A 24478-nucleotide genomic window follows, 5' to 3' on the forward strand; every position below is an offset into this window, starting at 1 on the left:
GGGCACCCATCCGGATGGACTTCAGCATACTGGAAGAACAGGCTGACACGACCTGAAAGCTCAGCAGGATGAAGCCAAGCCTTGCACTCTGGGGAGGACAGCCCATGGCACAGCAGGGGCTGATGCCAGCTGGCTCACAGAACCCCCTGGTTCCGGTGGACAGGATGGCTGCCAGTCAGTTGTGTGCCCCAGTAGAGATGAAGGCTAACTACAGTCCTGCACTGGCAAGCACACAGCCAGCACACCAAGGAAAGGGATTCTTTTCCTTGAGGCTGCCCCTCAGACAGTGTGCAAGAGAGACATCCTGACAAGCAACCTGGCACAAGCCCAAAAGAGGGACTCCCTGGCAGTCAGGGGCCTGGAGCACACTGTGTACAAGAATCCCTGCAACAACTGTGTTCTTCTAATCTGGAGAAGATAAAAAATGAATCTACCTGCAATTTGTTAAAGACTGAAGCAGGTACTAGAAGGAAAACAGATTTCTTCTCAGAGGCACACAGCAGAAGGACAAGAGGCAATGAACATGAGCTGCAGCAAGCAAAATTCTTGCTGGATCAAGAATTTCACAATGTAGGTGATGCAGCCTAAGAAGAGGGACTGAGAAGCTGCACAATTTCCATCCCTGGACGTTTTCAAAACTCAGCTGAACAATGCCACAAGGCTTCTTACAAGCTGAAAGATGTCCTAGTTGCCTTCCAGTGCTCTTCTCCATTATAAATGATTCTGTTGATTCCATCAGTACAAAACCAGCATGGATGAGTTTTCTCCTAACTTCACACTGGTTTTAAGTCAATATAATGCCTGCTGCCAACAGTAAGGGTACTCTGGATTTACATATGCATTAGAAAACCCTAAATCTGGCCTGCTTCCACAGGAATGAAGAAAGGAATGGGGAAAAAATTCCAGAACAACCTGTGCTCCTCATTAGATAAATTTACTCCTGAGGTTGCAGAATGTATCAATTATAATGTGAGGAAGTCAGCTCTGAAATACTAGAAAATATCAGAATTTCCTCCTTTTCTCTTCACGTACAATGTATACCCTCTGCAACCAGACACTGAACTTCCTTCTCATGAAAGATCTTTTGGGAGGAGTTTTTGAAATTCAGCCCCCACTTCACCACTCATCATCTGCATAGCAGTGTGGTGTTTCCAGGTTAAACTCTGCTTTCCATTTAAATGGATAACAAGTAGTGCCACAGATTCCCAAAGTCAAATAGAAGACAAAGTCTCATGAATTGTAAGCTCCTGATTCATCAACTAGAAACATATCTAAATACCAATAAAGGAACTGGTTAATTAAAATGGATGAGGTGTGGCTTGTGTTTGCAGGAAAATCAGGATGGAACAGCTGGAATGGCTTCTACCCTTAGCTGCTCACCTCACCTTTGTGGCAGAGGCTGTGGTCACCTCTTCAGGAGTGGCTGAATGACATGTGCATTCCTGCCTGAGCACTGCTTTACAGCCCAGTTTACTTCTCTAACTGCAGCCAGCAGCAGCCTCTGGGAGACAAGCAGGTAGGGAGCTGGCAGCATTAACCACTGTCCCAGATAAATCCTAAGGAAATTAGGTCAGAGCCTTCATGAGCACACAAGCAAGCACTCTGCAGAATCACAGTGCCAATCTACATAGAGAACGTGTGGCTCAAACAGTTCAATAAGATACCCTGTACACTTGAAAACAGGAGTTTGTTATTGCCTTTATTCATCCACATTTATTTCCTGCTCACTGAAAGCTATACTGGCAGTTCAGTTCTTGGAAAGAACCCTACTGTGTATCAGAGCTGCCTGTTGAGAAGTAGTACATATCCATACAGATATGTATTTACACACATGTATAAAGTCTGCATGCAGGATTCCTACACGGATCAGACAGCTGTGTGCTCACTGCTTGTTTTCTCCTAGAACAAATACTCTGTTTCAATGGGCACATTTAGATACCAGTAGCAGCCTCACCAAGGCAACAGGAGCTCTCTCAGGGCTGCAAACCTTCCAAAGCACCTCAGAAAGTTCTGCTAGCAAAGCTGCTTTGAGCCACGCAGTAGCAGGTTCAGCAAGGCACTCTGCACTGCAGCTGCTTTCAATGCTACCTGTGTGCTCTGACACAGCACAGAACTGACCAAAGCACACACACTCCACTTGTCGCCAGTCAGTACACTCACACCAAATCCTCCCCAGGTGACAGCTGGTGAGCAGGCTGGCATGCCAAAGAGAACCCAACAATTTGAATGATTCTCAATGGGATCAAGCTGTTTTTCATTTTTACCTAGTCATCATCTCAAATACAGACAAACACTGGCAGAAACCATTAAACGCATGCAAATTTACAGACAACTCCTGAATATTTGACAGTTGCCCTGACTCACTTCAGTTTTATTTCGATTTTGTCTTTCATTATCTGAGCCCTGAGAAATTGTCAGTCAAAACCTGCTAGAACAGACATAAAAATTACTTTCAGAAAAGTCTAAGAAGAGCTCGAATTTCCAAAGACCATCTTTTACATGCTTACCTGCTGGCTCTATGCCTTCACCCTGGGTCTCCTCTGAATGAGGCAGCAGATCCCTGCAGACAGTCTGTGCATCTGTAAAGGTTCTAAAAGCAAATGAACTATTAAGATGCTATCCAGGAGCACTAGTAGGATCTCCTACAATCAACATACAAATATGCAATATAGGTATCAAAAGGTAAACAAAAACACAGATTGGAAACACTTTGAAATTCAAGCAAGTAGAAAGCTCAGAGCTATCAAATACATTTTGACCCTGTTGCAAACTCCACTGCAGCCTAGTTAAATGGAAATGCTTTCACCCTAAGGATGGCATTCTTTATTTCACACTTTCGGTTTCAACACCATGAATATACCAAAGACATTAACTTTGAACCTCCACAAAGAGGCCATGAACCATACCAGTATGAAGAATGAGTTACCAGTCTTAACCCTGATCATACTGACACTGCTAATATCACACCACCTTGTAAATTGTCACTGTTGAGACCTGCTGAAACTCTGAAGTCAGGGGGTTTTTTAGGCCAGGAAGAGGAGGCAATTTAATTAATAATAGTAACAATAATAATGGAGTTTCTCAAAAATTTCACCAACACAACAAATTATCATTAACACATGGATGAAATTAACCTCTCCTAAAAGTTAACAGACCAAGCTTAAAGCACAAATACAAACTCCAACCCAAAAAGTCTGTAAGGTGACAGACTCCTAAGAATTCCATGAGCAAAATATCTAAACAATAAGCATTTAGAAATGACTGAATATAACAATGCACTGCAGATTATTCATGAATAGCAGCATAGATATTTTTTAATTTAACTAATTTAATTTCATAGGACAAGTGGTGGGAATCAATAGCCTCTAGAGGCTAAGAAGCAGCTAGGATTTCCTTCATTCCTTCTCCATAGGTACAACAGAAGAGTCCTGAGTGAAGCTCAGGAAGTCCTTCCCCTCCACAGTGTAATAAATTATCTCAAAATGTAGAAGAAGAAAGTTGCAACAATGCCCTTCACAGCTTTCAAATAAATAACAACCTCAAAAGTAGTTTTGACACAGTGGTGCCAGAGAGCAAACAGCAGGACCAAACACTACACCAGGCACTACTTCCCATTTCATATTAACAACCACACTTGTAAAATACTTCTGTATGTGGGACACTCCTAGAATTTATTGTTGATAGTCTCAATGAAATTTAACTGTAAAAAGGCCTTAAGCAAGCTGTATCCCATTTCCAAGAATGCAGCAGCCTGTGTAACTCTCACCCCCCAGAAGTGACAAACACGATTCTCTTCCTGGCTCGCTGGTCCCGACAGGAGCAGGACACAGGTCACAAAAGCAGCTGAAGGAAAACAAGGAGTCATCACTAATCCTGCCTATGAGGATATTTCCTCTCTTGTTAATGGCATAATGGCACAAAACATGAAAGGGCTTTTCTGATAAGCACAGTGAGGCTCTGGAAATAGTCACTGGCTTGGCGAAGGCGGGTGCTGACGAGAAACTGAGTAATTTAAATATAGAAGGGGACTGTCCTGCCCTTTGAAAGGTAAGTCTTTGATATGAGTTTGACATGTGGAAGAAATGGTAACTCAATGAAGTGAGATTGCAAAAACAGAATGACACACCAGGAAGACTTATTTGGGAATAAAACCAAAACAAAACATCTGAAATAACTTAAAAACATATGTTTGTCTGCCATCTCAAAGCACTTGATTTAATTCTTGATTCTTTTCCTATTTTAAAGAAAAACTATATTTGATGGGTAGCAATCCAGTGGAACCTTCTCCTTTAAATATCTTGAGAACAATAAAGCTTTTCATTATTTTACAAAACAAACTGAAATCTTGGTCCAATGATAACTGGACATACCTTTTGATGAAAACAAAGAGCAGAAAAGCCTTCTGAATAAAACAACTCTGATTAGTGATGTATAAGAAGAGCCTCATTTGAAGACCCTCAAAACTTTAATAAACATCATTAATGACTTTTCCCAGATTAATATCTCTGTAGTTAGCTTTATTCTTATTTGTTATTTGATACTGGTTCTGTTTACATTCATAGAAAAACAGCCAACTAACATCTGGACTTCTGGACTTCCTCTGGTCATTCCTCAATGTGTAAAAGTTCTGTGGGGATCCCCACACGTTCAGCACTTTTGTGAGTGGTAAAGTTGGTAACACTCCATGCAAAATAGTTCTGACCTGTCCTCATTATCAGGTTGAGAATGAGGGTTTTTGCCCTGAAAGTACAACTAAGAATTTTTCTCTTCCAACAACAATTTCTGTGTATATTCAGAACCATTGCTTCTGAGTGAAAGAATGTGGCTTTGATGACTCTCTCACCTTTTATTAGGAGGTATTCCTTTAAAAATGACATAAATATCCAAGAATGGTTAAGGTATCTGGAATTGTTCAAGACTGAACTGAGCAGAATTTGGTGGGGCTTCCTGACCAAGAGCTTACTGACCATAAATTGCAGCAAGGAGAAAAGGCACTGCAGATTCACAGCATGGTGCCAAGATGCCACAGCAAAACCAAAATGCTTCAGAGAGCTGGACTTTGGCTCTTAAATTTTTTATTAAGACTGAGGTTCTGCATAAATTATTCAGTGTTATTAGTGCAGGGCCAGCATCTCCCGAAATCCAACTACCAGTTTAAGGGTGGACTTGCTACATCTGATCTGCAAGTTTACAATTCCAAAGGTAATATGCAAAAACCTCTAAAAATCACACACAGTAAGAACTTAACAGTAGAGGTCACTTGAACAAGTCAGTTAGGACAAACTGAGATTATGTTCCAAAGCACTGGCCAGCTAGAACTAACCAAAGCATATTTCTGTATAACTCCATTAGCATGGGTGATTTCTGAATGACAGCACTTCCTGATGGAATTTGGGCTTTAATTTCAAGGTACCACTCTAGCAAACATGACCTCATCTGCTGCCTGAATTAAACACACTGCCTTCACCTGAGACAAAAGCTCAGCTTAGGCTGGCTGGCTTATTCAGAGCTCTAGGGCAAAGCCCAACACTGCCCAAGCCACCCACAGCTCCCAGCACTGCTCTGTGCCCCTTGGATGCTATTCCACACTGAAACTGTTCTCACACACCAGGCCAACCTGAAAAGCAAGAATCTGAACGTTCTCTACACCGGATTAACAAAGGGAGAGCTTCCTTTCCCTCTGTGTTTCCACAACTGTAACAGCCCTAGTGAGATTTATCTTTGCAAGCCAGCGGAAGCCATGTGTGTGTGAGGTTAAATAATGCCTGATGTACCTGAGAGCCCTTCCTGCTGGGCATGACTCACCAGAGGACAAGCACCAATCTCGACCTGCGGCAGAGTAATCACTGGTTTTATCTGAGTGTATTTGATAGCACCACTGAACACAGCATCACTTCTTATGGTAACTGCAGAAACCAAATGCCACAGCTCAATCTCTCCACTTTCGTCATTACAAAATGATAGTGCTCTTTAGCTAATTGCACACTAGAAAAACTGTTTGTTCTCTTACCATAATGACACTTAGTGATTAATGGCACTACTTACTGTGATACTAATTTCCATAATTTTTGTTGTTGTTTTAAGGGACTTTGGAATTAGCCTTTTTCCTTCCACAGGCTCTGTTTCCTGTTCTGGGAATTAGAATTTCTGTTTACACCTCATGCTCTAGGCCAAATACAGTCAGGTATTTGCTGTTCTAAAAATTGTTTCCTCATAGTAAAATCTGGTGAAGATACAAACAATAAAACTGAAGAGAATCTATGAAGTCAGTCTTTAATATGATAATAAACTATTTTCTTCTTCGGAAAAAAACATTTTACAGAAATTCTCATTTGAATAGGCCTTAAAGGCTACATTGAGTGTCCTGTATAGTTGGGTTGTAGCTCTTCTCTCAAGTTTAAAAATTATGATATTTATGTTCTAGGATACATTTTGGCCTTGTTTCTGCAGAATGATTTCTACTGTCACAAAGCGCACCAAGAGAATATGAACACTGTTATGCAGCCATCATGTTATTATGAAATGTAAGGGGAACTTCTCCATTAAACAGTTTATGTATGGGAGCGAATAAAAAGACATCTCATTCTTTTGGTATTCCTATTCCTGTTGTTCAATTTCTGTAACTTTGTCAATGTTAAGTTTTTACCAGTAAGCTCTCCACAGGGAGTATCAAAATTTTAGAAGATCAACCTTTCTATAAAGTTGCAAAAATAAACAGTTTAACAAATAATTACATACATAAATTGTTAATACATTATTCAGGACAAGATATTCCTTTAGACTTCAGAATATTTACTCATAACCCCCTACACACATATAGCAAGGCAAAACACTATTAGGTCTGGAAATCACCTTCACAACTGCTCACAAAGAAGACTCAACCACACACGTTTTTGCCATGAAACCAAGTGGGTAGTTCAGACCACACATCCACCCAGAACCATATTCTGAGCTTCCGGAGCCGTGCTGTCAGATTCACAATGAAGATACCATCTCCTCCTCCCTTTCCTGGTATTCCTGTTGCAGAGGTTTCTCCATTACACAGCCTCTCCACTCCCACCTGCTCCTGGGTACTGCTGCACCATGTGTAAGATCACCATATAGCAAAGTATTTTTATTAATTAATAATTTTTATTCTGGTTTAATGGTGAGATATAGTCACTGCTGAACATACTGCATTCATGACACACATTATTGGATAAGCTGTGGTTGTGATGTGATGCTTAAATTTAGAAGAACAGTGTGTTCAAGGTGCAAAGCTCTGGCTGTGGCTAGCCACGTTACTGCAGTTCATGTGCACTTAACTTCGAAAGCTTTTATTATGAAACTTGCACCATTTTTCTGCTTTTGTCCTTTCGAAATAAATGATCCTGCAGACTGTCTGCACCAGAGAACACAGCCAGTAAGGAAGGAAGGCTTAGTCACAGTGTCTGCAGAGTGCATACAGTTTCTCTGTCCCTCAGGAGCTCTCAGGAAGGCTCTCTGCTGTTCTGCCGGCACTGGGAGATCCCAGCAGTGCAGCCCCTGCCTCTGCCCTGCTGCTCCTCTGAGCATATCACCTAGGAGCTCACACACCACCAGAGCTGCATTCATGTGCAGTGGGCGTGTGACTTCATACTTCTTACAACACCGTCCCCACCTTTTAATTAAACTCCTTGCTCTGCTTGCCTTGCCTAAAGAAGTATTTTGTAAGACACAGGTGTTTATCTTGGGGAGCAATGTGTGCAGATCCCCATTTGCACAAGTATTTTTTTCTCAAACACTTACTTGTTGAACTGGCTTTTCTAATTATTAAATATTAATCCTATTTAATACACACAAAAATATAGGCTGAAGTGGAAAATATGCATTTTACCAATATGGAATTTCATCATAAATTTTGTTTTTATGTTTCACTGCTTGCTTCTTGTGAGGACAACTTGGTGAATTCCTTCTATAAACTCCTACAGCGTGGTGGTTTGATTATTTAAGGAATCCATTATAAAGTGGATGATAAAACATCCTTGTTCCAATCAAGTGTCCATCTTTCGGTGTTTCAGCCTTGGTGACAAGGGTCCTAAATACTGATCTCTGTTCCAACACTGAGAAGTTCCCCCCTCCAAGCTTTTGTTGTTCCCCAGGCCAACCCAGCTATGTACATTCCACCAGCCTCACTCCCCATTAGAGCTCCTTTGGGGAGGGCTTTGGGTCTGCATCTGCACATTCTCAAAAACTTTTAATTGGGTGTTAGACATTTCCAACAGCTCATTGGGGCATTTGAATTCAAGATGGAATCATTAAATATTCATCTGACAACTCTTCTGGCAGCAAAAAGCAATAGCTTAAATTACCTATGGGTAACCTCTCAAAACTGTAATGATTCTGGCATTTTGCCTAGAGACTTCAGAAACTAAATATCTTCATTTGGATCCCATTCATGAGAAATCCTTTTCCAAGTCCCCACGTATCCTACAAGAGCCAAATCCAGCATTTAAAAACAGAACTCTGGGGACAGATTGTAGGAATGAGCACAAGCCAATAAATTTAAAATCACAGATTTGACCTAGAGCTCTAGATAAAGACAATAAAGTCACTCTGACTTAAACCAACATAGCACCACAGCTTTGGTAGCTCAGCAGCTGAAGAGAAACCTGTGACAGGCACAGAAATAGCAAAGTAAACACTCTATCTCCAGACTCTGAGGTGCTGTCAACTGTTACCTAAGATGCTCTGAAGATGTTTTCCCATTTTTTTATGACATAAGGGGGAAAAAGCCACAGTAATGACACGCCACACTAGTTCTTTAAACCCTCATTTTCTGTAATGCAATATTTTTCCTTTAATGAGTAAAGAGTCCCAGGAGGTCCCCATGGCCCTTTACAGGACACTGCTGTCTATAATGACTGGTCATCTTATTTACTATTTACTCCTCTATTCAAATGAGGACAATATTATAATACATTCCTTATTAATTCTATTTAAAAGTTCCCCTTTGCCCTTGAAGAACGGGTTAGATTTTGCTGTTAATTGGTTTTCATGCCCTCATGAGACTTATAAACAGGGTCATAGATCAGCCCAGATATGTTCCTACTCTTGCAAAAAGGCTCAGCTCATTCGACAGTCGCTTTGATTTTCATAGTGCACAAGAAACCAGTCTTTGTCAAATTACTCACACAACTTCTCCTCGCACAAAGATATATTTAAAAGCTAAACAAATGCTTCATAAAGAACAAAGAACTAGTGATAAAGTTAACAGCTGAGATCTATTTTACCATATAACATAGTTGGCACACACCTTCTCTTTACTTGCAAAAAACCAGAACTGAAGCATTTTTTCTCTTGTTAAGAATAAATACCCTCAAAAATCAGGTCATTTCTTTTGGTGAGGGGACCAGTTTTATGGCTAGCTGAGAACTTAATGGCTGAATGGGAAGAAACGAACAATGTAACGAGCCTTTTTTATTCTCCCCCAAAAAGGCTCTATTCAGCAGTTGGAGCGCACTACAACCCTGCCCTGACCTTGGTACAGATTTGCTGGCTCTGCTCTCCCATGCACAGCAAAAACCCCCACCTGAAGCAGAAACCTTCAGTAGCTGTGTCTGGATGGGTATTTGCAGGGAATGCAGCAAAGTTAGGTCACACAGAACTCATTATTTCAACTCTCCTCATTTTTAGGTCACACTGATTCAATTTCAGCCTTTTAAAAGGTCTTTCTTTCTTATTTCCATTTGATACAATTTTATTTTCTTTGTCTAGTCCTTTCTACTTGGAATCATACTTCCAGCATACTAAAAAAGGGACAGACGTTTGCTACCTAACTTCACACCAGGTAAACAACAGCATTTAACATGGCCACATGCACTGGCATCTTCAAATACAAACAAAACACAGAAGTTTTATGTCAAAGACTTTGAATCTTTCAAAAGTATTTCAGATTCTAGGGCCTGATATTCTTTCATTAGAAATTCAGAAAAAAACCCAAATGCTAAATAGCTTTCTAATGCAAGAAGGTTAAACTTCCTGTTTGTAGTGGATGCAAACCACTGCACTTTTAAATTTAACTTTTTTCTTTAATGAAGAAAACACAGGTGAGTTTTTTTAATTTGGTTTTTTTTTTTTTTTTTTGCTTAAGCATGTCACAAATAGAAGCATGCATGGACTAAAATAGAGGCATTATTACTAACTCAGCAAAATCCTAACTTTCATGTGTCAGAGCATACATCTGCCTATACTGATCACAAGCAAAAGAGTGCTTTATCATCTTTGGACAGCTTAAACCAAAAATGACAATTCTACTACTAACTACATTAGGATTTTAGGATTCCAGAAGCAACAATAATACAATCAAAAGTTTTCAAAGATGTCTTAAACTAATTCTTGCTGTGGAGACCGTAAGTCTTTGGATTGCTCCTCATGATTCTTATCCAGGATTACAAAGCCCAGAACAGAAGAAACCATTATGGCAGAAATTATCCCAACCAATCCTTTACCTGAAAGGATCACATAAATCTTCAAAGAGACATAACATGCAAGTTATTCCCTAAACAAATGTGAAGTTAGATTTAATTGAAGAGAAAACTAAATATCATACACCAGTTCAGTCTCTGGAAATGGATATTTATATTTAGCAATACTGACAAAATTCTAACTATAAGAACCTAAAATATTTCCTGTGACATGTTTTGTTCTAATCTTAAGTACTTCCAAAAACTCTGGAGATGGGGAGATTTCTCTTTTAGAAGATACCATTCCAGTGATAGACCAACAGGTAGAAGAAACAAGGTGCTCTTTTTGTGCTGCCTAGGGCAGAAAGGAGACAGGACCCAGAGGGACTATTTTACATGTAGAAGATACCATAAACATTAAAAAACACTCCTCTAAAATTCACTTCCCCATTCCTACCTCTGGATATGGGTTACCTGGCTAAGTTCTGTTGCCTTTGACAGGAAGAAGATGGTCTATCTAACACAAGGATCAATAATTACCTGAGGATTACTCCCCCAAATCCAGAAGAGAAGAGGTTAAATAGCCTCCATGCTATAAAATTAACATTATACAGGTGTCTCCTACATGCCAATAGGATACAAGCAACATAGTCCCTACTCAATGATGCTGTTAGGTTTGAAGTCAAAGTAGGACTTAGCATAGGAGAATAAACCTATTTATAACCTGCATTAACAATTTTCTCTCATTCTAGCCTCCAAAGACACACCTTCATTAGGTAGTAGAGACACCAGACAAAATTCTTGTGGATCTGCATAGTAGTACAAGAGAAACTTAAGCTGGGAAAAATAGGTAGATCAGTTTGTTAAAATAAATGCCCAAGCTACTTTACCCATTTTCACAGCTTCCTGAAACATTCCTTGCATTTTCATCCTGCAATTGTTTTCTGAGAGTCTCTCCACTGTTAGGCATGCTGGCAAACCCTGCAAAGCTGGTCACAAGTATGTCAAAGCACTGTGTGGATCAGGCATAAATGAGCTGCTTGGAGAACCAAAGAAACCAACAGTAACTGGTTATTTGTTAGAAAAAACAACACGTAATACAAGAGGAGGGGACTACTGCTACAAAAGCTATTTCTTTCTGATTTTAACATGCTTGAAATGTCGCAGTGCCTGTGAGCTGCTTACTGTTAAACTTTCCTTTTAATTCACTCTTCTTTAATTATCCATGAGAAGAATTTTAATGAGTTTACAATGCTTTAAGATGCAAATCTCTTCTTTTGCCAAGATTTCCACGAATTCCTTCACACAAATTGAAGCAATTCTAATTTCACTGAGTCTAGTTTCAAAAAAGCATTTTCAATGAAGTTATTTCCTTAAAGAAAACAAAGATTATTTACATTAGGAAATGTCTTCAAGTGAATTCTACCTATGAAACTCAGTACTGCAACAGCAAAGCATCCACTCCAGCATAATTCCAGCAGCACTTCCTGCACCTCACCAGATCAGTTCCTATGGTAGAATGTGGAAGTTTCTACACATGACTGAACAAATTAGTTCCCAGGATGTAAGGAAATCCAGTTCAGCTATTTAGGCTACTTCTGTACTGGTAAACAAAACCAAATCCAGAGAATGGCTCAAGCCATCCACTCTGAGCACCTTCCCTGGCAGGGTTTAGGTCTGTATGAGCTGGCAGTTCCCGGGACCATGCAGGGCACAAGCTGCCACTGGAGATGATATTAATGACTGCCCTGTCTGGAGGAGGAAGAGAGACACAGGCCATGCTATGCCATGGCCTTCAGAGCCAGAGAACATCATCTAAAATGTTTCACTTAATGGTACAAAGACAGACAGATTAGGAGTATCTAAAATAGCAAATATTAACTTTATACAAAGTGTGACTTTTATTCCAGACTGTCTTGCACCATATCCAAACGTATAATTGTAGACAATGCAATTTGAAATGAAGGAAAACTTTGAAGTGAGATTCTCAAGACCAGAAACTTGATTTGAAAATATCTGAGCACAAAATGGGGGCTATTTCAACGGTAAAAATGTGCCACCATGTGCAGCAAACTCTGTATTTGTCAGGATTGATTTAGCTCCTTCATTTTGAGGTAATTCTCCAAATGCTTTTTTCCAACGATTCTCTGCACAAAGCTACAAGGTCTCTTCCTTGCAACCAACTTTCCAGTAACATAATAAAGAAAAAAAACTCTGTTGCAAGAAAACTCTTCTTTTTCTTCTTCAGGTTATCTAAAATGTTTTAGATGCTATAGGAAGGAATCCAATTAGAGAACTGCTGGAGCTGCATCTTGGGTGTTTACTGGCTGGACAACAGGCTGGTCTCATCGAAGGAAATGGCTGCTCACTCTCAGAGTCTTGTACTTTCAGTGAATAAACAGAAAACCTCAAATTTATGTCTTCTGTACACACTGTGTTTATGAAGGTTTTTTTTGTTTTGCTTTTCCTATAATTCTCCTTAAACTTGCTGATGGTTAACAAATTATTTTGACACAATCAAGCATTCTCCAGTGTTAAATCACTCCCCCAGTAACAAGGGCAGCTGAAGGGAAGCCAGGCTGTGAAGCAAAGGGAATTTACCAATGAGAACTAAGAAGAAGAGTTACAGTAATTTCACACCTATAAGGAGCACCGGATTATATAAGGCGCACTTTCGGGTGTCAGCAAATTTCTGAACTTTTGCCCATATATAAGGCGCACTTTTTTTTTTGCAGCAAGGATCTGCCCCCAGCTCCTCCCACGCAGTTGCTGGCCCCGGCCCCGCCTCCACCCGGCAGCCCTGACCCCGCAGCCCCACGTCCACCCGGAAGCCCTGGCCCCGCCTCCACCCAGCAGCCGCAGCAGCCCCGGCCCCGCAGGCACCCGGCAGCCGTGGCCCTGCCGGCTCGCAGCTTGTACTTCCGGGTTGGCAAATTTCCAAATTTTGTCTATATATAAGGCGCTTCGGATTATAAGGCGCACTTCCGGGTTTGGGCCAAAATTTTAGTCAAAAGGGTGCGCCTAATAGTCGTGAAATTACTGTACATTTGGACTCTCTATTGTGTGACTGTAACAGAAAACCCAAGTGATTGTGATAAACTGTGTTTCCTGCAACTGCCAGCCACAGTTCTGTCACTTGAACAATAGGCTCATGAACCTCAAGCTGTAACAGTTCTACACAGAGCTTGCCTTTATAGTTCCAGTTCTACACAGAACCTGCCTTTGCAGTTCTGGTACATTTCTAGATTGTCTTCAAGTTTCAAGAGAAATAAATACTAACAAACAAGGCCAGCAACTTACATAGAGTTCAGCAGAAACCACCTTCATCTTGAAATGGTTTTTCCATGCTGAACATTTCTTTTTCTTCTATGCCTAGATCTACCTGCATCCAAGTTGCACAAGACTTCACTAGACCCAGATAGAACTTTTGTGGTGGGATGGGCTGCTTTTTGCAGCTTTGGCTTAAGATTTCTGGATGTTGACAGGCTCACTAAGCTGTAAAGGAATATAAAAGCTAAATAAAGCTTACATACTGTTCACATGCTCTGCTCTGCAAGTAGGACTGGTATCTTTCAGAAATTTGCAACTGGTACCTTGGAGTTGAAGACACTGTCACTACAAATTAGCATTGTCACATGATCCCACGCAGAAATATCAGAGGCCAAACCAGAGCCATGTTGTTACTGAGGTCAGTGCCCAACAGCACCGCAGGGCAGAGCAGCCTCAGTGTGGGTGGAGCATGTTTGGGACAGGATGTTTCAGAATTAATTCACAGTAAGACTATGGAAATGTGAAACTACCCAGGGCAGTGTACTGCCCCATCCGTTGACCTGTAAGGCGTGAAAGTGAATGTTTCACCATAAAACTTGTATTTACTTAAAATGAACAGAGGGGTGGACTAATTCTGAGTGCTCCTTGCTACTCATCCCAGTTAGTTTAAGCAAATGTATGCCAGTGCCCCTTTTTTCCTCCTTTTTTTTAGCCATGTAACTGGCAAGAAATAGTGTAAAACAATACTTTATGGTGCAAATGCTATTAAACTGGTAGCCCTATTGTTACTCTCATCTTCCAGCACTGAATCCAAACCAAATCAAAAAAAGCCTCATCTCACAACGACCACTGGCAAAACATCTAATAACCTTTATTTTTCCAGCTTCAAAAGCTTGGTTACATTTCTTTACATAAATGGCACGACTTCTAATCTTTTTTCATTATTTCAAATCAGTTTTCTTAGAGCCTGTGATCTTTTCAACTTGCTATTAATTGCAGCCCTCTGCCTGCTATGTTCTGTTCACTACATTTACTGTGATAATATACAGCTCTCTCTTTTTCCCACTTTCTCATAACATTAAAAATTTCACTTGGTAGCTAAAACTTTTTAGCTAAAGTAAAAAAAAAAAATCCACTAAATGAGAGTAGGTTTTGGGGTTTATGCAAAACTCTAAATCCAAACATGTCTTCTAATATTACTGTGGCAAAACCTCCATTAAGTCTTACTAAAAAAGTGTGTCTCAAGTCAAGACATACCCTAAGGATCAACCAATTTATGCTACTCTGGGCCAAGGAGATGATGCTGAGGGCAGATTTCAGAAGGAAAACCTCCAGGTAAGCAACAAGTTTTTAAACTCATGTATGCTTTTAATACTAATTCATTTCTAAAGGAATTCAGATTAGAGAAAGCTGTGACTGCTAGTCACTCACTATACACTACCCTAAAATAGCTCAAAACAAATGTCATCATCTACATTTTTCTTGCAGATACAGATCTTTTACTTTCCATTTGTAGCAAAAAAGATTTTCCCAGAAATTTGTTTCTACACAAAATACCCCTTTCATAAATTAATTATGGACTCAGGACCATTAAAGGTTCATGAAAAGAAATTGTCACACTTCACTGTTTAACATATATTTCCAATAAGACAAAAATCATAGCTTTAAAAAATCATTAAAAGGATATTTTCTGAAGAAATTTGTAGAAATTGTGTAACTTTTGAGATCTGGATGCTTGAAAGAATTCAGCTCAGCACAAAGGAAAGTCTGCTGCAATTCTAATTTCATCCCATAGACAAAATACTGAAGCTCTTTATGCAAATTTAGTGTGACTGAAAAGAGACACAATCCCTCAGACTCCTGACTTCTTTTCCCAGTGTTTGTAATGAAAATGATTTTTGACACTTCTTTACAAAAATCAAGGGTGCTGCAAGAAGCTGCAGTTCAGCAGATTGTTCTTACCTGTGTCTCCAGGCTGCTGCTTTCAACAAGAATGAGAAACAGTAATATAAGCCAGATAAAAGAAATGCAAACAAGCAGATTCTAGCAGTGGTTTATACAACGGGATTAGAAGATAAATGCACAGCTCTTGTAGCATATAAAGATGCTGCACGGTCCCAAGGTCGGGGGAAGCAGTTTTAACTTTTTTTTTATGCTAACCTGTTTCAGAATCAGAGTCCTCTGGTGGTTAAATGCAAGAAGCTCCCCATTCCCAGCCCAGTCCTGCCTCCTTGCAGAGAACAGAAATTCTCTGCTGGTTTTCCTGTTGACATCCACACGCAAACTGGATACTGTGCAAGTAAAAAGGAACAAGGGGATTCGTGTTACTGTGGCAGGAGGGAAGAAAGGGAAGGAATAGTAAAAGAATTTAGCAGTTCATCCGAAAAATGGGTCAGCAACTGCTGGGTAGCAACAACCACAGACCTAAGGGGGCAAGGTGTGCAGCACTAAGCAGAGCTGGGCATGTGCACCCTTGGTCACCAGGCTGGCTGAGTACAGGAACCAGCACTGGAATTGCTGAGGAATTACACTCATGGCACTGCATGTGTGGAGGCTGTATCATATTTATTGCTAACCGTGACAAAAGCAGCTGCTGAGGGTTCTAACTCTGTTCCACAAATACAGCAGTGATAAATAAGAAATGTCTTGCTTCAGACAGCTGCAGGACTGCATGCCCCTCAGAGATCAGAATGAGTGCATCGCTCACACCAGAGTGACACATAGTGATGCAAACAATATCCATGGAAGGGTGTCTCTCCTGGTTTTGTCATCTCAACACCAACCCTGAATACTTTCCCCACTAATTATTTTAATAAATGATGATTTGGTTGTACAAGCTGGAACTAAAGATGAAGAAAACAAATGCTGCATATTAAAGTAAATATAACCTGGTAGGTGTCCCTAATAAAATGAAAGTAAATGAAGTAGGAGGCTCAATCCTCTTAAGCAAAGGTCTAAACCAGCCAAGTTTTTCACTGTTATTACAAGTAACAAATGTTAACTGTAAGAAACCACCCACCGTGTGAGTTCTTATTGTATCTACCAGTATCTGCTCGCTCCTAGATGAGGATTTCTACTCACAGAAATTACACACTCTTTTTATGACATACTAAATATGGATCTCTAAATGCATTATGTGCTGTGAAAACTTCTCCTCTACAGCTACTACAAAGCTATAAACAGATTTATTGTTTCTTCTTAAATGGAAGTATCTTCTTAAATGGAAACAATGAATTTTAGCTAATCTATCTTTAGGGTGAAGACCATTATGAGAATAAACATTTTTTTGCCTTAAAAATGAGCTATTTAGTTCTTGGCCTACAAATTTACAGAGTAACTTACCATAAATATTTTTAGAAAATAGTTTCTGTATTTACTTGTCAATATAATTTCACAATTGCAAAACACAGATTTACACATTCAGCTGCTGACAATTATGCTTAGAGAAAATAAGAGTTTCCAACACAGATTTCTTTCTTGTGATTTTGAACTGTTGCTTTCATTGATATTTTCTGTTGATTTCTGTAATTAGCTCCCCCTCCTTCAGTAAATTTACATGCTTAATATAAGCAGACTGTAATAATTCATTCTTCTCATAGTATTTACCTGAAATACAGTAGGAAGTTCACTATAATGGCACCAGAGCTCTAAATTATGACAAATTTTCATTTGGATCCCACACTGCTGCTTTTCCTCCCCCTTCTTCTTTTTTGCCAGACACCACAATAGGGCCCTCTCCTTCAGAGTCATCCGCACTCTTTACCTGGGCTGTGCTTGGCAGGGCAGGGAGCTGGAACCTGTGCCCTGGAATAAAAAAGCAGCTGGTAAGCACTTTTATTCAAGTTTGAGCAAATTCTCTTATCAGTTCATGCAGCTTTTCTGCATTTTTCACTTGAGATTTTTCAGCATTAAGTTGCCATCTTCTAAGAAAATATGCTTTTGCTCATGTCCACCCAAGTACCAGTTATATCCTTTCCCCTGAGCAGTAAATACTTAACTGAGGAACTTTGGTTACCTGGAGAAAGGTGAAAACTAGCCCAGCTTCCAAGTCTGCTCCAGGCAGGCCAGCTTGAGGAAAGGGCAAGTAACAAATAGACACAGAGCAGGGGTACAACATAAGACCAATTAATTCAAAAGGCCCCAAAGAGTGAGGAACAAGGTATAGGGAAAGCCACCTACTTATTAACCAGTACAAGATCTACACATGGCGTGGGGCAGGCTGTAGAAGGGCTCCCACCAGGCTCTCCCAGAGGCAAATTAATGGATTTCACTTTTATACAGAGCAGGGAGTGAAACCACCGCCAAGGGAGGCGGGGGCCATGAGGGGCCCCTGAGGTGAAAACGCAGCCCCTCAGGCGGGACCCTCAGGGGGGACCCCTCAGGTGAAAACGCAGCCCCTCAGGGGGACCCTCAGGGGGGACCGTCAGGCGGGACCCTCACCCCCACCGGGCCCATGGCATTCCAGATCTGTCTAAAGCTGACAGAGGTGGAAGCTTTCTAAACTACACTCAAAGGTACAAAATATGGGATAGGTTTTATTGTATTTTAACTCCAGAGAATAGTCACATCTTAACCCTAATGGAAAGCGTATCTATGTAAAAAAGTTATTCTTTTGGAACTTTTACTGAGAAATGGCATTACGTATAAATCGAAAAGCAATAAAGAAGAGGTAAGAATAGACGTGCGCTACCACATTAGCACAGACAATAATCTACAGCTCCCCGGTACTCCACGGCCCGAGCACAGGCCAGTACGTAGGGCGCTCAGCGACGGCCCGCGCCGCCCCGAGTCGAACACTGAGCGCGAACCCGGGCCCGCCCCGAGGCCCCGCCCTCCGCGCGCACAGCCGGTGACGTCACGCGCGCGTTCTAGACCGTTCCAGCCCCGTGACGTCACGCGCGGCGTCATTCCAGAAGATTCGGCCGGGGCCCGTATAAAGGCCGCGGAAGAGGCGGGGCCTCTGGGGTCCGGCAGCGGGCGGTGGCGGCAGCAGCAGCGGTGGTGATAGTGGTGTTGTGTGCAGCGGAGCGGCCGCGGCGGTGAGCGTGGCCTGCGGGGCCTCGGTGGGGCGCCGGGAGGGGGAGCGCGGGGGTGAGCCCTGGGTAACGCAGCGCGTCCTCCCACAGGCAGCCACCATGGTGAAGGAGACGGAGTACTATGACATCCTGCAGGTGAAACCCAATGCCTCCTCCGAGGAGATCAAGCGCGCCTACCGCAAGCTGGCGCTGAAGTACCACCCCGACAAGAACCCCAGCGAGGGCGAGCGGGTACGCGGGGCAGGGGCCGGGCCGGGCTGGGCTGGGCTGAGGCCTGTGAGGCGGCCGCGCTCCCTGCGGCCCCTGCGCGGGGCAGGCCGCGTCCGGCGGGCCGGGCCCGGCTCACCGCGGCATGGGCGGCCCTGCAGGGAGAGCCTGGGGCTGGGGCACCGCAGGTCCCCAGAGGACAGGCCGTTGTTACATCCAGCGTGCCCTCAATCGGAGTTGAAATTCTGCTCTGCCCTTCTGCCAGCGTAGTGCCAGGACGTGAGGGCTCCCCTACCCCGGGTCTCTGTTCAGAGGTGTGAGCCTGGCGGCCCACCTGGTGCTAAGGGGATGCGGCATTTCTCCTTTTTGGATGTGATGTGTACTAGTTTCTCCGTAGTTAGGGTGGAAGATCATCCTTAGAGGAGCTGGTTAAAACTGGCAAAGCTGGAAGATTTCTGGTGTGCCAGTGGCCACTGTGATCTCAGATGTTGAAAAGGCTGGTAGTGGATCCAGCTGCCAGCACTGATGTGCTGGATGGAATTGTGTTCCTGGACGGGATGGGTTTTCCTCAGAGAAAAATGCTAATGCAGATGTCCAAGGTAACTATCCCCAGGGAGTCACTGGGCTGCACATGGGTGGACTGCTTACAAGAACTCTTTCACATGCTATTAGCACAGATCCACTCAGCTGCCTGTTCTAGCTTGGATGATAAACCAGCACCACAATGGGAGAGCTATGGAAAACACAGATGATGGGATTGTTCACCAAAAAGCTGGTCTGCTAATACCTTAGTATAGGTGTAGAAGGTCCATACTTATATCTCTAGAATACTAATTTAAAGAACTCAAACAGTAGCCTAGTCGAAGGTAATCTTTTCTGATTTTATTTTGGACCTATTTTTTTTTGCTTACACCACTTCACATGGCCATGAGTAAATGAAGTTTAAAATGGAAGTGATCATTCCAGTAATAGCAAAATATGTTTAAAAGTTCTGTAGGTAATCTTTGTAATAGGAAATTCTTCTTAGCTATTTCAGAAAATTCCTTAATTGTTTTGTTAAAGTGGGTATTTTGATTGTATCTAAATCGTTGTGTTTGTGATGAGTAAGCAACAGCAGTGTCTGGTGACATAAATCTGTGTTGTAGCTGGATGTACCAGCTCAGCAGGCGTGGAGCATCCTGTGTAGCTCTAGGCTGACTGCTTCTGCTGTGCCCAGGAACAGCTGGGCACCTGCAGCACTTTAGGGCTAGTCCCACATTCTTTTCTAAATGCATATGTTAGAGGTTGTCATGGTTTTTGCAACTGCCACAGTCAACGTAGTTGGGATATACTGGTAAGGTGGCTGTGACTGAATTGAGCCCATTTAAAACACGGGAGGAGGGGGGAGAGGGAGGAAAGGGGTGGTTTTCCTGGACAGAAGCGTGGTGTTATAGTCTGTTACCCAGGGAATTTCCTTTTGGAGACGTGCTCCAAGAGGGTGCTGTAGTGGCTCTATCTGTAGATGGAGCTGGGTGTGAGAGGGCTACTTTTCCTCTTGGTCATAGTTGTTCAGAGCTTCTTTTTTCTTTTTAGTTTAAACTTATATCCCAGGCATATGAAGTTCTGTCGGACCCAAAGAAAAGGGACCTCTATGACCAGGGTGGGGAGCAGGCTATTAAAGAAGGAGGCCTGAGTGGCGGCAGCTTCTCTTCACCCATGGACATCTTTGACATGTTCTTTGGTGGTGGAGGCCGAATGAATAGAGAGAGAAGAGGTACACAGTTCTAAACAAGTTCTAGAAACTCTAACCATGCACTTAAGCATAAAACACCTGTGCTATGGTACTGCTGTTCTGCTGAGTGCACATAGTGTGGATATTACTTGTTGCAACAGTAGAATAAGTAAACTGTGGTTTTTCTAGTTACTCTAGCATTACGATTCTAATTAAGTAGATAACATGGCTTAGCCATAGCCATCTTTCTGCTAAGTTCTGTTTGTTTTTTGTTGGAGGGGGAATGGGTAGTCTGTAGGGGAGGGGGAAGTATTAATAAGTCAGCAGTTGACTTAGACCTGCTTAAGTTACCTTTTTTCTAAACCTCTACCTTACTTGCTCATATGCTTTTGGGCAACTTGCTTCAAAGGACACCATCAACTTAAACATCCGTAATTCTAAATCTCCTGAAAATATTTGGGAGAAAGTACATGAAACTTGAGTACAGTGTGCTGCTAAAGCATGGTATGACTTTTGTCTTCTCCATGCCCAATGCCTGTTAAAGGAGCAAGTTGTGACTCGCTGTAAAATCATTGCGATTATGCTGTGAAGTGGCATGGAAATTCATAGGCAGGCATAACAGCAACTTCTAAATTGGCAGATCTGAAGCTGGTAGTGTCCTTGCATCTTGCTGTTTCAGTTAAGCTTATAAAATCAGGAGTAGAAGCAGGGATAGGGTGGCTTTAATGATGCTTTGCTTAATTACAGCTCAACTTTTATGTTTGGACATAAATGGGTGGAGCTTAGTGGAAGCTGATGGAACTGCACATGCTTTTAAGGGGGCTGAGTTGTGTTCAAAGTTTGGAATGAACTCTGCATTTCTTCAGTGAGACTGTGCATGAACATTTGTCTTCACAAGAACTGAACAAGTATTAATATTTCCCTTTTGTTTTTCTAAAGGCAAAAACGTGGTGCACCAGTTAGGTGTATCTCTTGAAGACCTATATAATGGTATTACAAGGAAACTGGCACTGCAAAAGAATGTTATTTGTGCGAAGTGTGAAGGTAAAAAAAAGTAGTGGTTTCAAACCCCTCTTCAAGTTCTTTTATGTGTGTTTGTGTGGATTGTCTGGGGCTTAGAAAAAAGTCTGAAAGCTTTCTTGCTTTCCTCTCTCTTTTTTCTTTGCCTGATCCCTGAAAGTCTGCCAGGGTATTTAATTTTTACTTACATTTAACCAAGAGTAAAAGTCTCTCAACCACAGTGTTAATAAGTGATTGTTCTTATCACAAACTGACCCTGTGAGTTGCAGTTAGGGGTACCTAAATTAAAATTATCTTCACCCAGAACTTGGATGTAAATGGCTATTCTGTAGAACTTCTTAATTGCCATGGGTGGAAGTCTCGCTTGTGTTATGCTACTAATTTTACAGTTATTAAATACTCCCTAATGACTGGTCCTCTTTGAGGTAATAAGGTCTTGTATCTTAGTACTCTGATAAATATTTAGTTAGCAGATTCTTTGGCAACTATTAATGGAATGTTTATGTCTTGAACTTGGTATGCTGTGACAGTTCCTTGGACACCAGGATTTGCTGGGGGGTGGGGCAGAGCCAATACAACAAGCTGTATAAGCATTTTGTTTGTAGAAACCTCCAGCTTGTGAGGCATGTTTTGTGATGGCAACTCAGTTCCATTACTGAACTACTCTTAGGTCACCTAAATAATGCTCTTGAAGCCAGTGAGTTCCAGCCTGATTTCTGTAAACTTTTGAGACTGAGATCCAATTTAACTCTTTTGTCAAAGGTTATGGCGGAAAGAGAGGGGCAGTAGAAAAATGTCCTGTGTGTAAAGGAAGAGGGATGCAAGTTATAGTTCAGCAGATTGGACCTGGCATGGTGCAGCAAATCCAAACTGTGTGCCCAGAATGCAAAGGCCAAGGTGAAAGAATAAACCCAAAGGACAGGTGTGACAACTGCAATGGCTGTAAGGTTGTAAGAGAGAAAAAGATCATAGAAGTTCATGTTGATAAAGGTAAGAACTGTGTGTTTGTACTGGTTCCTTAGTAATTGTCTGTAATGGTGTATAGTTCTGCAGACAATAAATGAGTTTTCTTCTCCTCAGGTATGAAAGATGGTCAGAAGATAGTATTTCATGGAGAAGGTGACCAGGAACCTGATTTGGAGCCTGGTGATGTTATAATTGTGCTTGATCAAAAGGATCACAGTGTCTTTCAGAGACGAGGGCATGACTTAATCACAAAAATGAGAATTCAGCTCTCAGAGGCCTTATGTGGTTTCAGAAAGACAATTGAAACTCTGGACAACAGAGTTCTTGTCATATCTACTAGGCCAGGTAGGTCTTTAAGAGTTCTGCTACTATGTCAGCTATCAACTCCTTGCCTGTGTGGTTGTACCTGGACTGCTGTTCTGGGGGGGAAGATTGTTCTGTTGGGCATTTTTTTCTTCTAACCAGATGATGTAACAGGTTCATGAGGCAGTAACTTAATTTATAGTTGGCTCTCTGTTGTTGTTGCTCTTTCTAAGACATGCAAAGTTACAACTAAAGTTGTCAAATACTTCTTCATACACCTTAGCCCATTTGTGGATAGCCAGGAAAATACTAAAAGAGGCAAGAATCTTAACTTCTACTAAATTATCAGTTTGTTCAGCCTGAAGGCTGTGCCAAGAAAAGCTGATTTCTTTTCTAGCAGGGGAAATAGTGCAAGCGGCCTTAGTTCTGTACAGCTTGGGTTGAGTTCTCTGTGAATTGGTTCCAATCTCCCTGAGGAGCCATGAGAGCACTGCTTGTGAACAGCCCTGCCTGATGTGCCTGTGAAATGCCTGTCCCATCTCAGCAGCCCACTTACAGCTCTTGCTCCATAGGTGAAGTAATAAAACATGGTGACCTGAAGTGCATCTACAATGAAGGGATGCCTGTCTACAAATCCCCAATGGACAAAGGCAGCCTGATTATACAGTTTCTGGTAAGCTGCATGCTTTTCTGCAGCCAGTATACTCGTGTTTGCTCATGAATAAACACTCATTTTGAAAAACATGTAAAATTGCAGGTCCAGTTTCCAGAGCACTACTGGCTGCCAAGGGAGAAGCTGTCTCTGCTGGAGGCTCTGCTGCCTCAGCGAGAAGATGTTATGGTTACAGATGAGATGGATCAGGTGGACCTGGAAGATTTTGATCCCAATGAGCAAACCTATCGCAACAGTGCCGGAGAAGTGTACGAGGAGGATGAGGAGGGTCCAAGAACAGGAGTTCAATGTCAGGCATCTTAAAGCAAGGTGGAGTGGATGTCATCTAAGATGTAAATTTTCACAATGAAAACTGCATGGCTGTGATAGCCACTGCTCGTGGTTTTTGTGTTCAGCAAATTGAGTTGCTGCGCTGTCAGTATCACCTTTTTGTAACTAATTTATATTGTGTTCTTGTAGTCTTTCTATATAAGCCAATGTCATGCAGCTGAGAACCAGCTGAGTTGGTAATGCATTTTCCTTGCTGTGAAGGTTCTCAATTTATTTCACCTGTGCTATTTCTATAAGGTTTGGGCAATATCAATAGAGGCTAAGTGGAGTGTCTTATGTAAATACTTTCATACTGGAAAATTAATTTCATAGAATAAAACATAGCAGAATAACTTCTAATAAATAGTACTTCACCTTTTCTCATGCTTCTCTTGTACTTTATAAGCCACTCTAGAACCCCCTTTATTTAAACAAGTTCTTCTAAACTCAGACTCCTGTCATGTAGTCTAGATTATTCTCAACATTCAGCTTTGTGTTAGCTGCACCACTCATACCTGTCTCATTTTCTATTTCAGAAGCATTTTGTGCATGCCCTCCT

General features: G+C 41.7%; 2 protein-coding genes across 3 annotated transcripts in view; one reads left to right on the forward strand and one right to left on the reverse strand.

Annotated features, from left to right (window-relative positions):
* ACSBG1 (acyl-CoA synthetase bubblegum family member 1) overlaps positions 1-11481 on the reverse strand; it is a 37904-nt gene extending 26423 nt beyond the window's left edge. For both annotated transcript variants that reach the window (XM_033070254.2, XM_033070253.2), the window contains exons 1-2: positions 11315-11481; positions 2508-2590 (exon numbers count right to left, since the gene is read on the reverse strand). In XM_033070254.2, the coding sequence (XP_032926145.1) occupies positions 2508-2590; positions 11315-11394 (163 nt within the window). In that variant the 5' untranslated portion in view covers positions 11395-11481. The remainder of the gene's footprint in view (positions 1-2507; positions 2591-11314) is intronic.
* Positions 11482-18622: 7141 nt separating this feature from the next.
* Positions 18623-24298, forward strand: DNAJA4 (DnaJ heat shock protein family (Hsp40) member A4). The gene is made up of 8 exons (XM_033070499.2): positions 18623-18733; positions 18821-18961; positions 20510-20690; positions 21588-21692; positions 22431-22658; positions 22749-22979; positions 23510-23610; positions 23695-24298. The coding sequence occupies exons 2-8, from the start codon at positions 18830-18832 to the stop codon at positions 23911-23913; spliced, it is 1197 nt and encodes a 398-aa protein (XP_032926390.1). The 5' UTR covers positions 18623-18733; positions 18821-18829; the 3' UTR covers positions 23914-24298.
* Positions 24299-24478: the final 180 nt, after the last annotated feature.

Source organism: Catharus ustulatus, chromosome 12 (assembly GCF_009819885.2).
Source record: "Catharus ustulatus isolate bCatUst1 chromosome 12, bCatUst1.pri.v2, whole genome shotgun sequence".
Classification (NCBI taxonomy): Eukaryota; Metazoa; Chordata; class Aves; order Passeriformes; family Turdidae; genus Catharus; species Catharus ustulatus.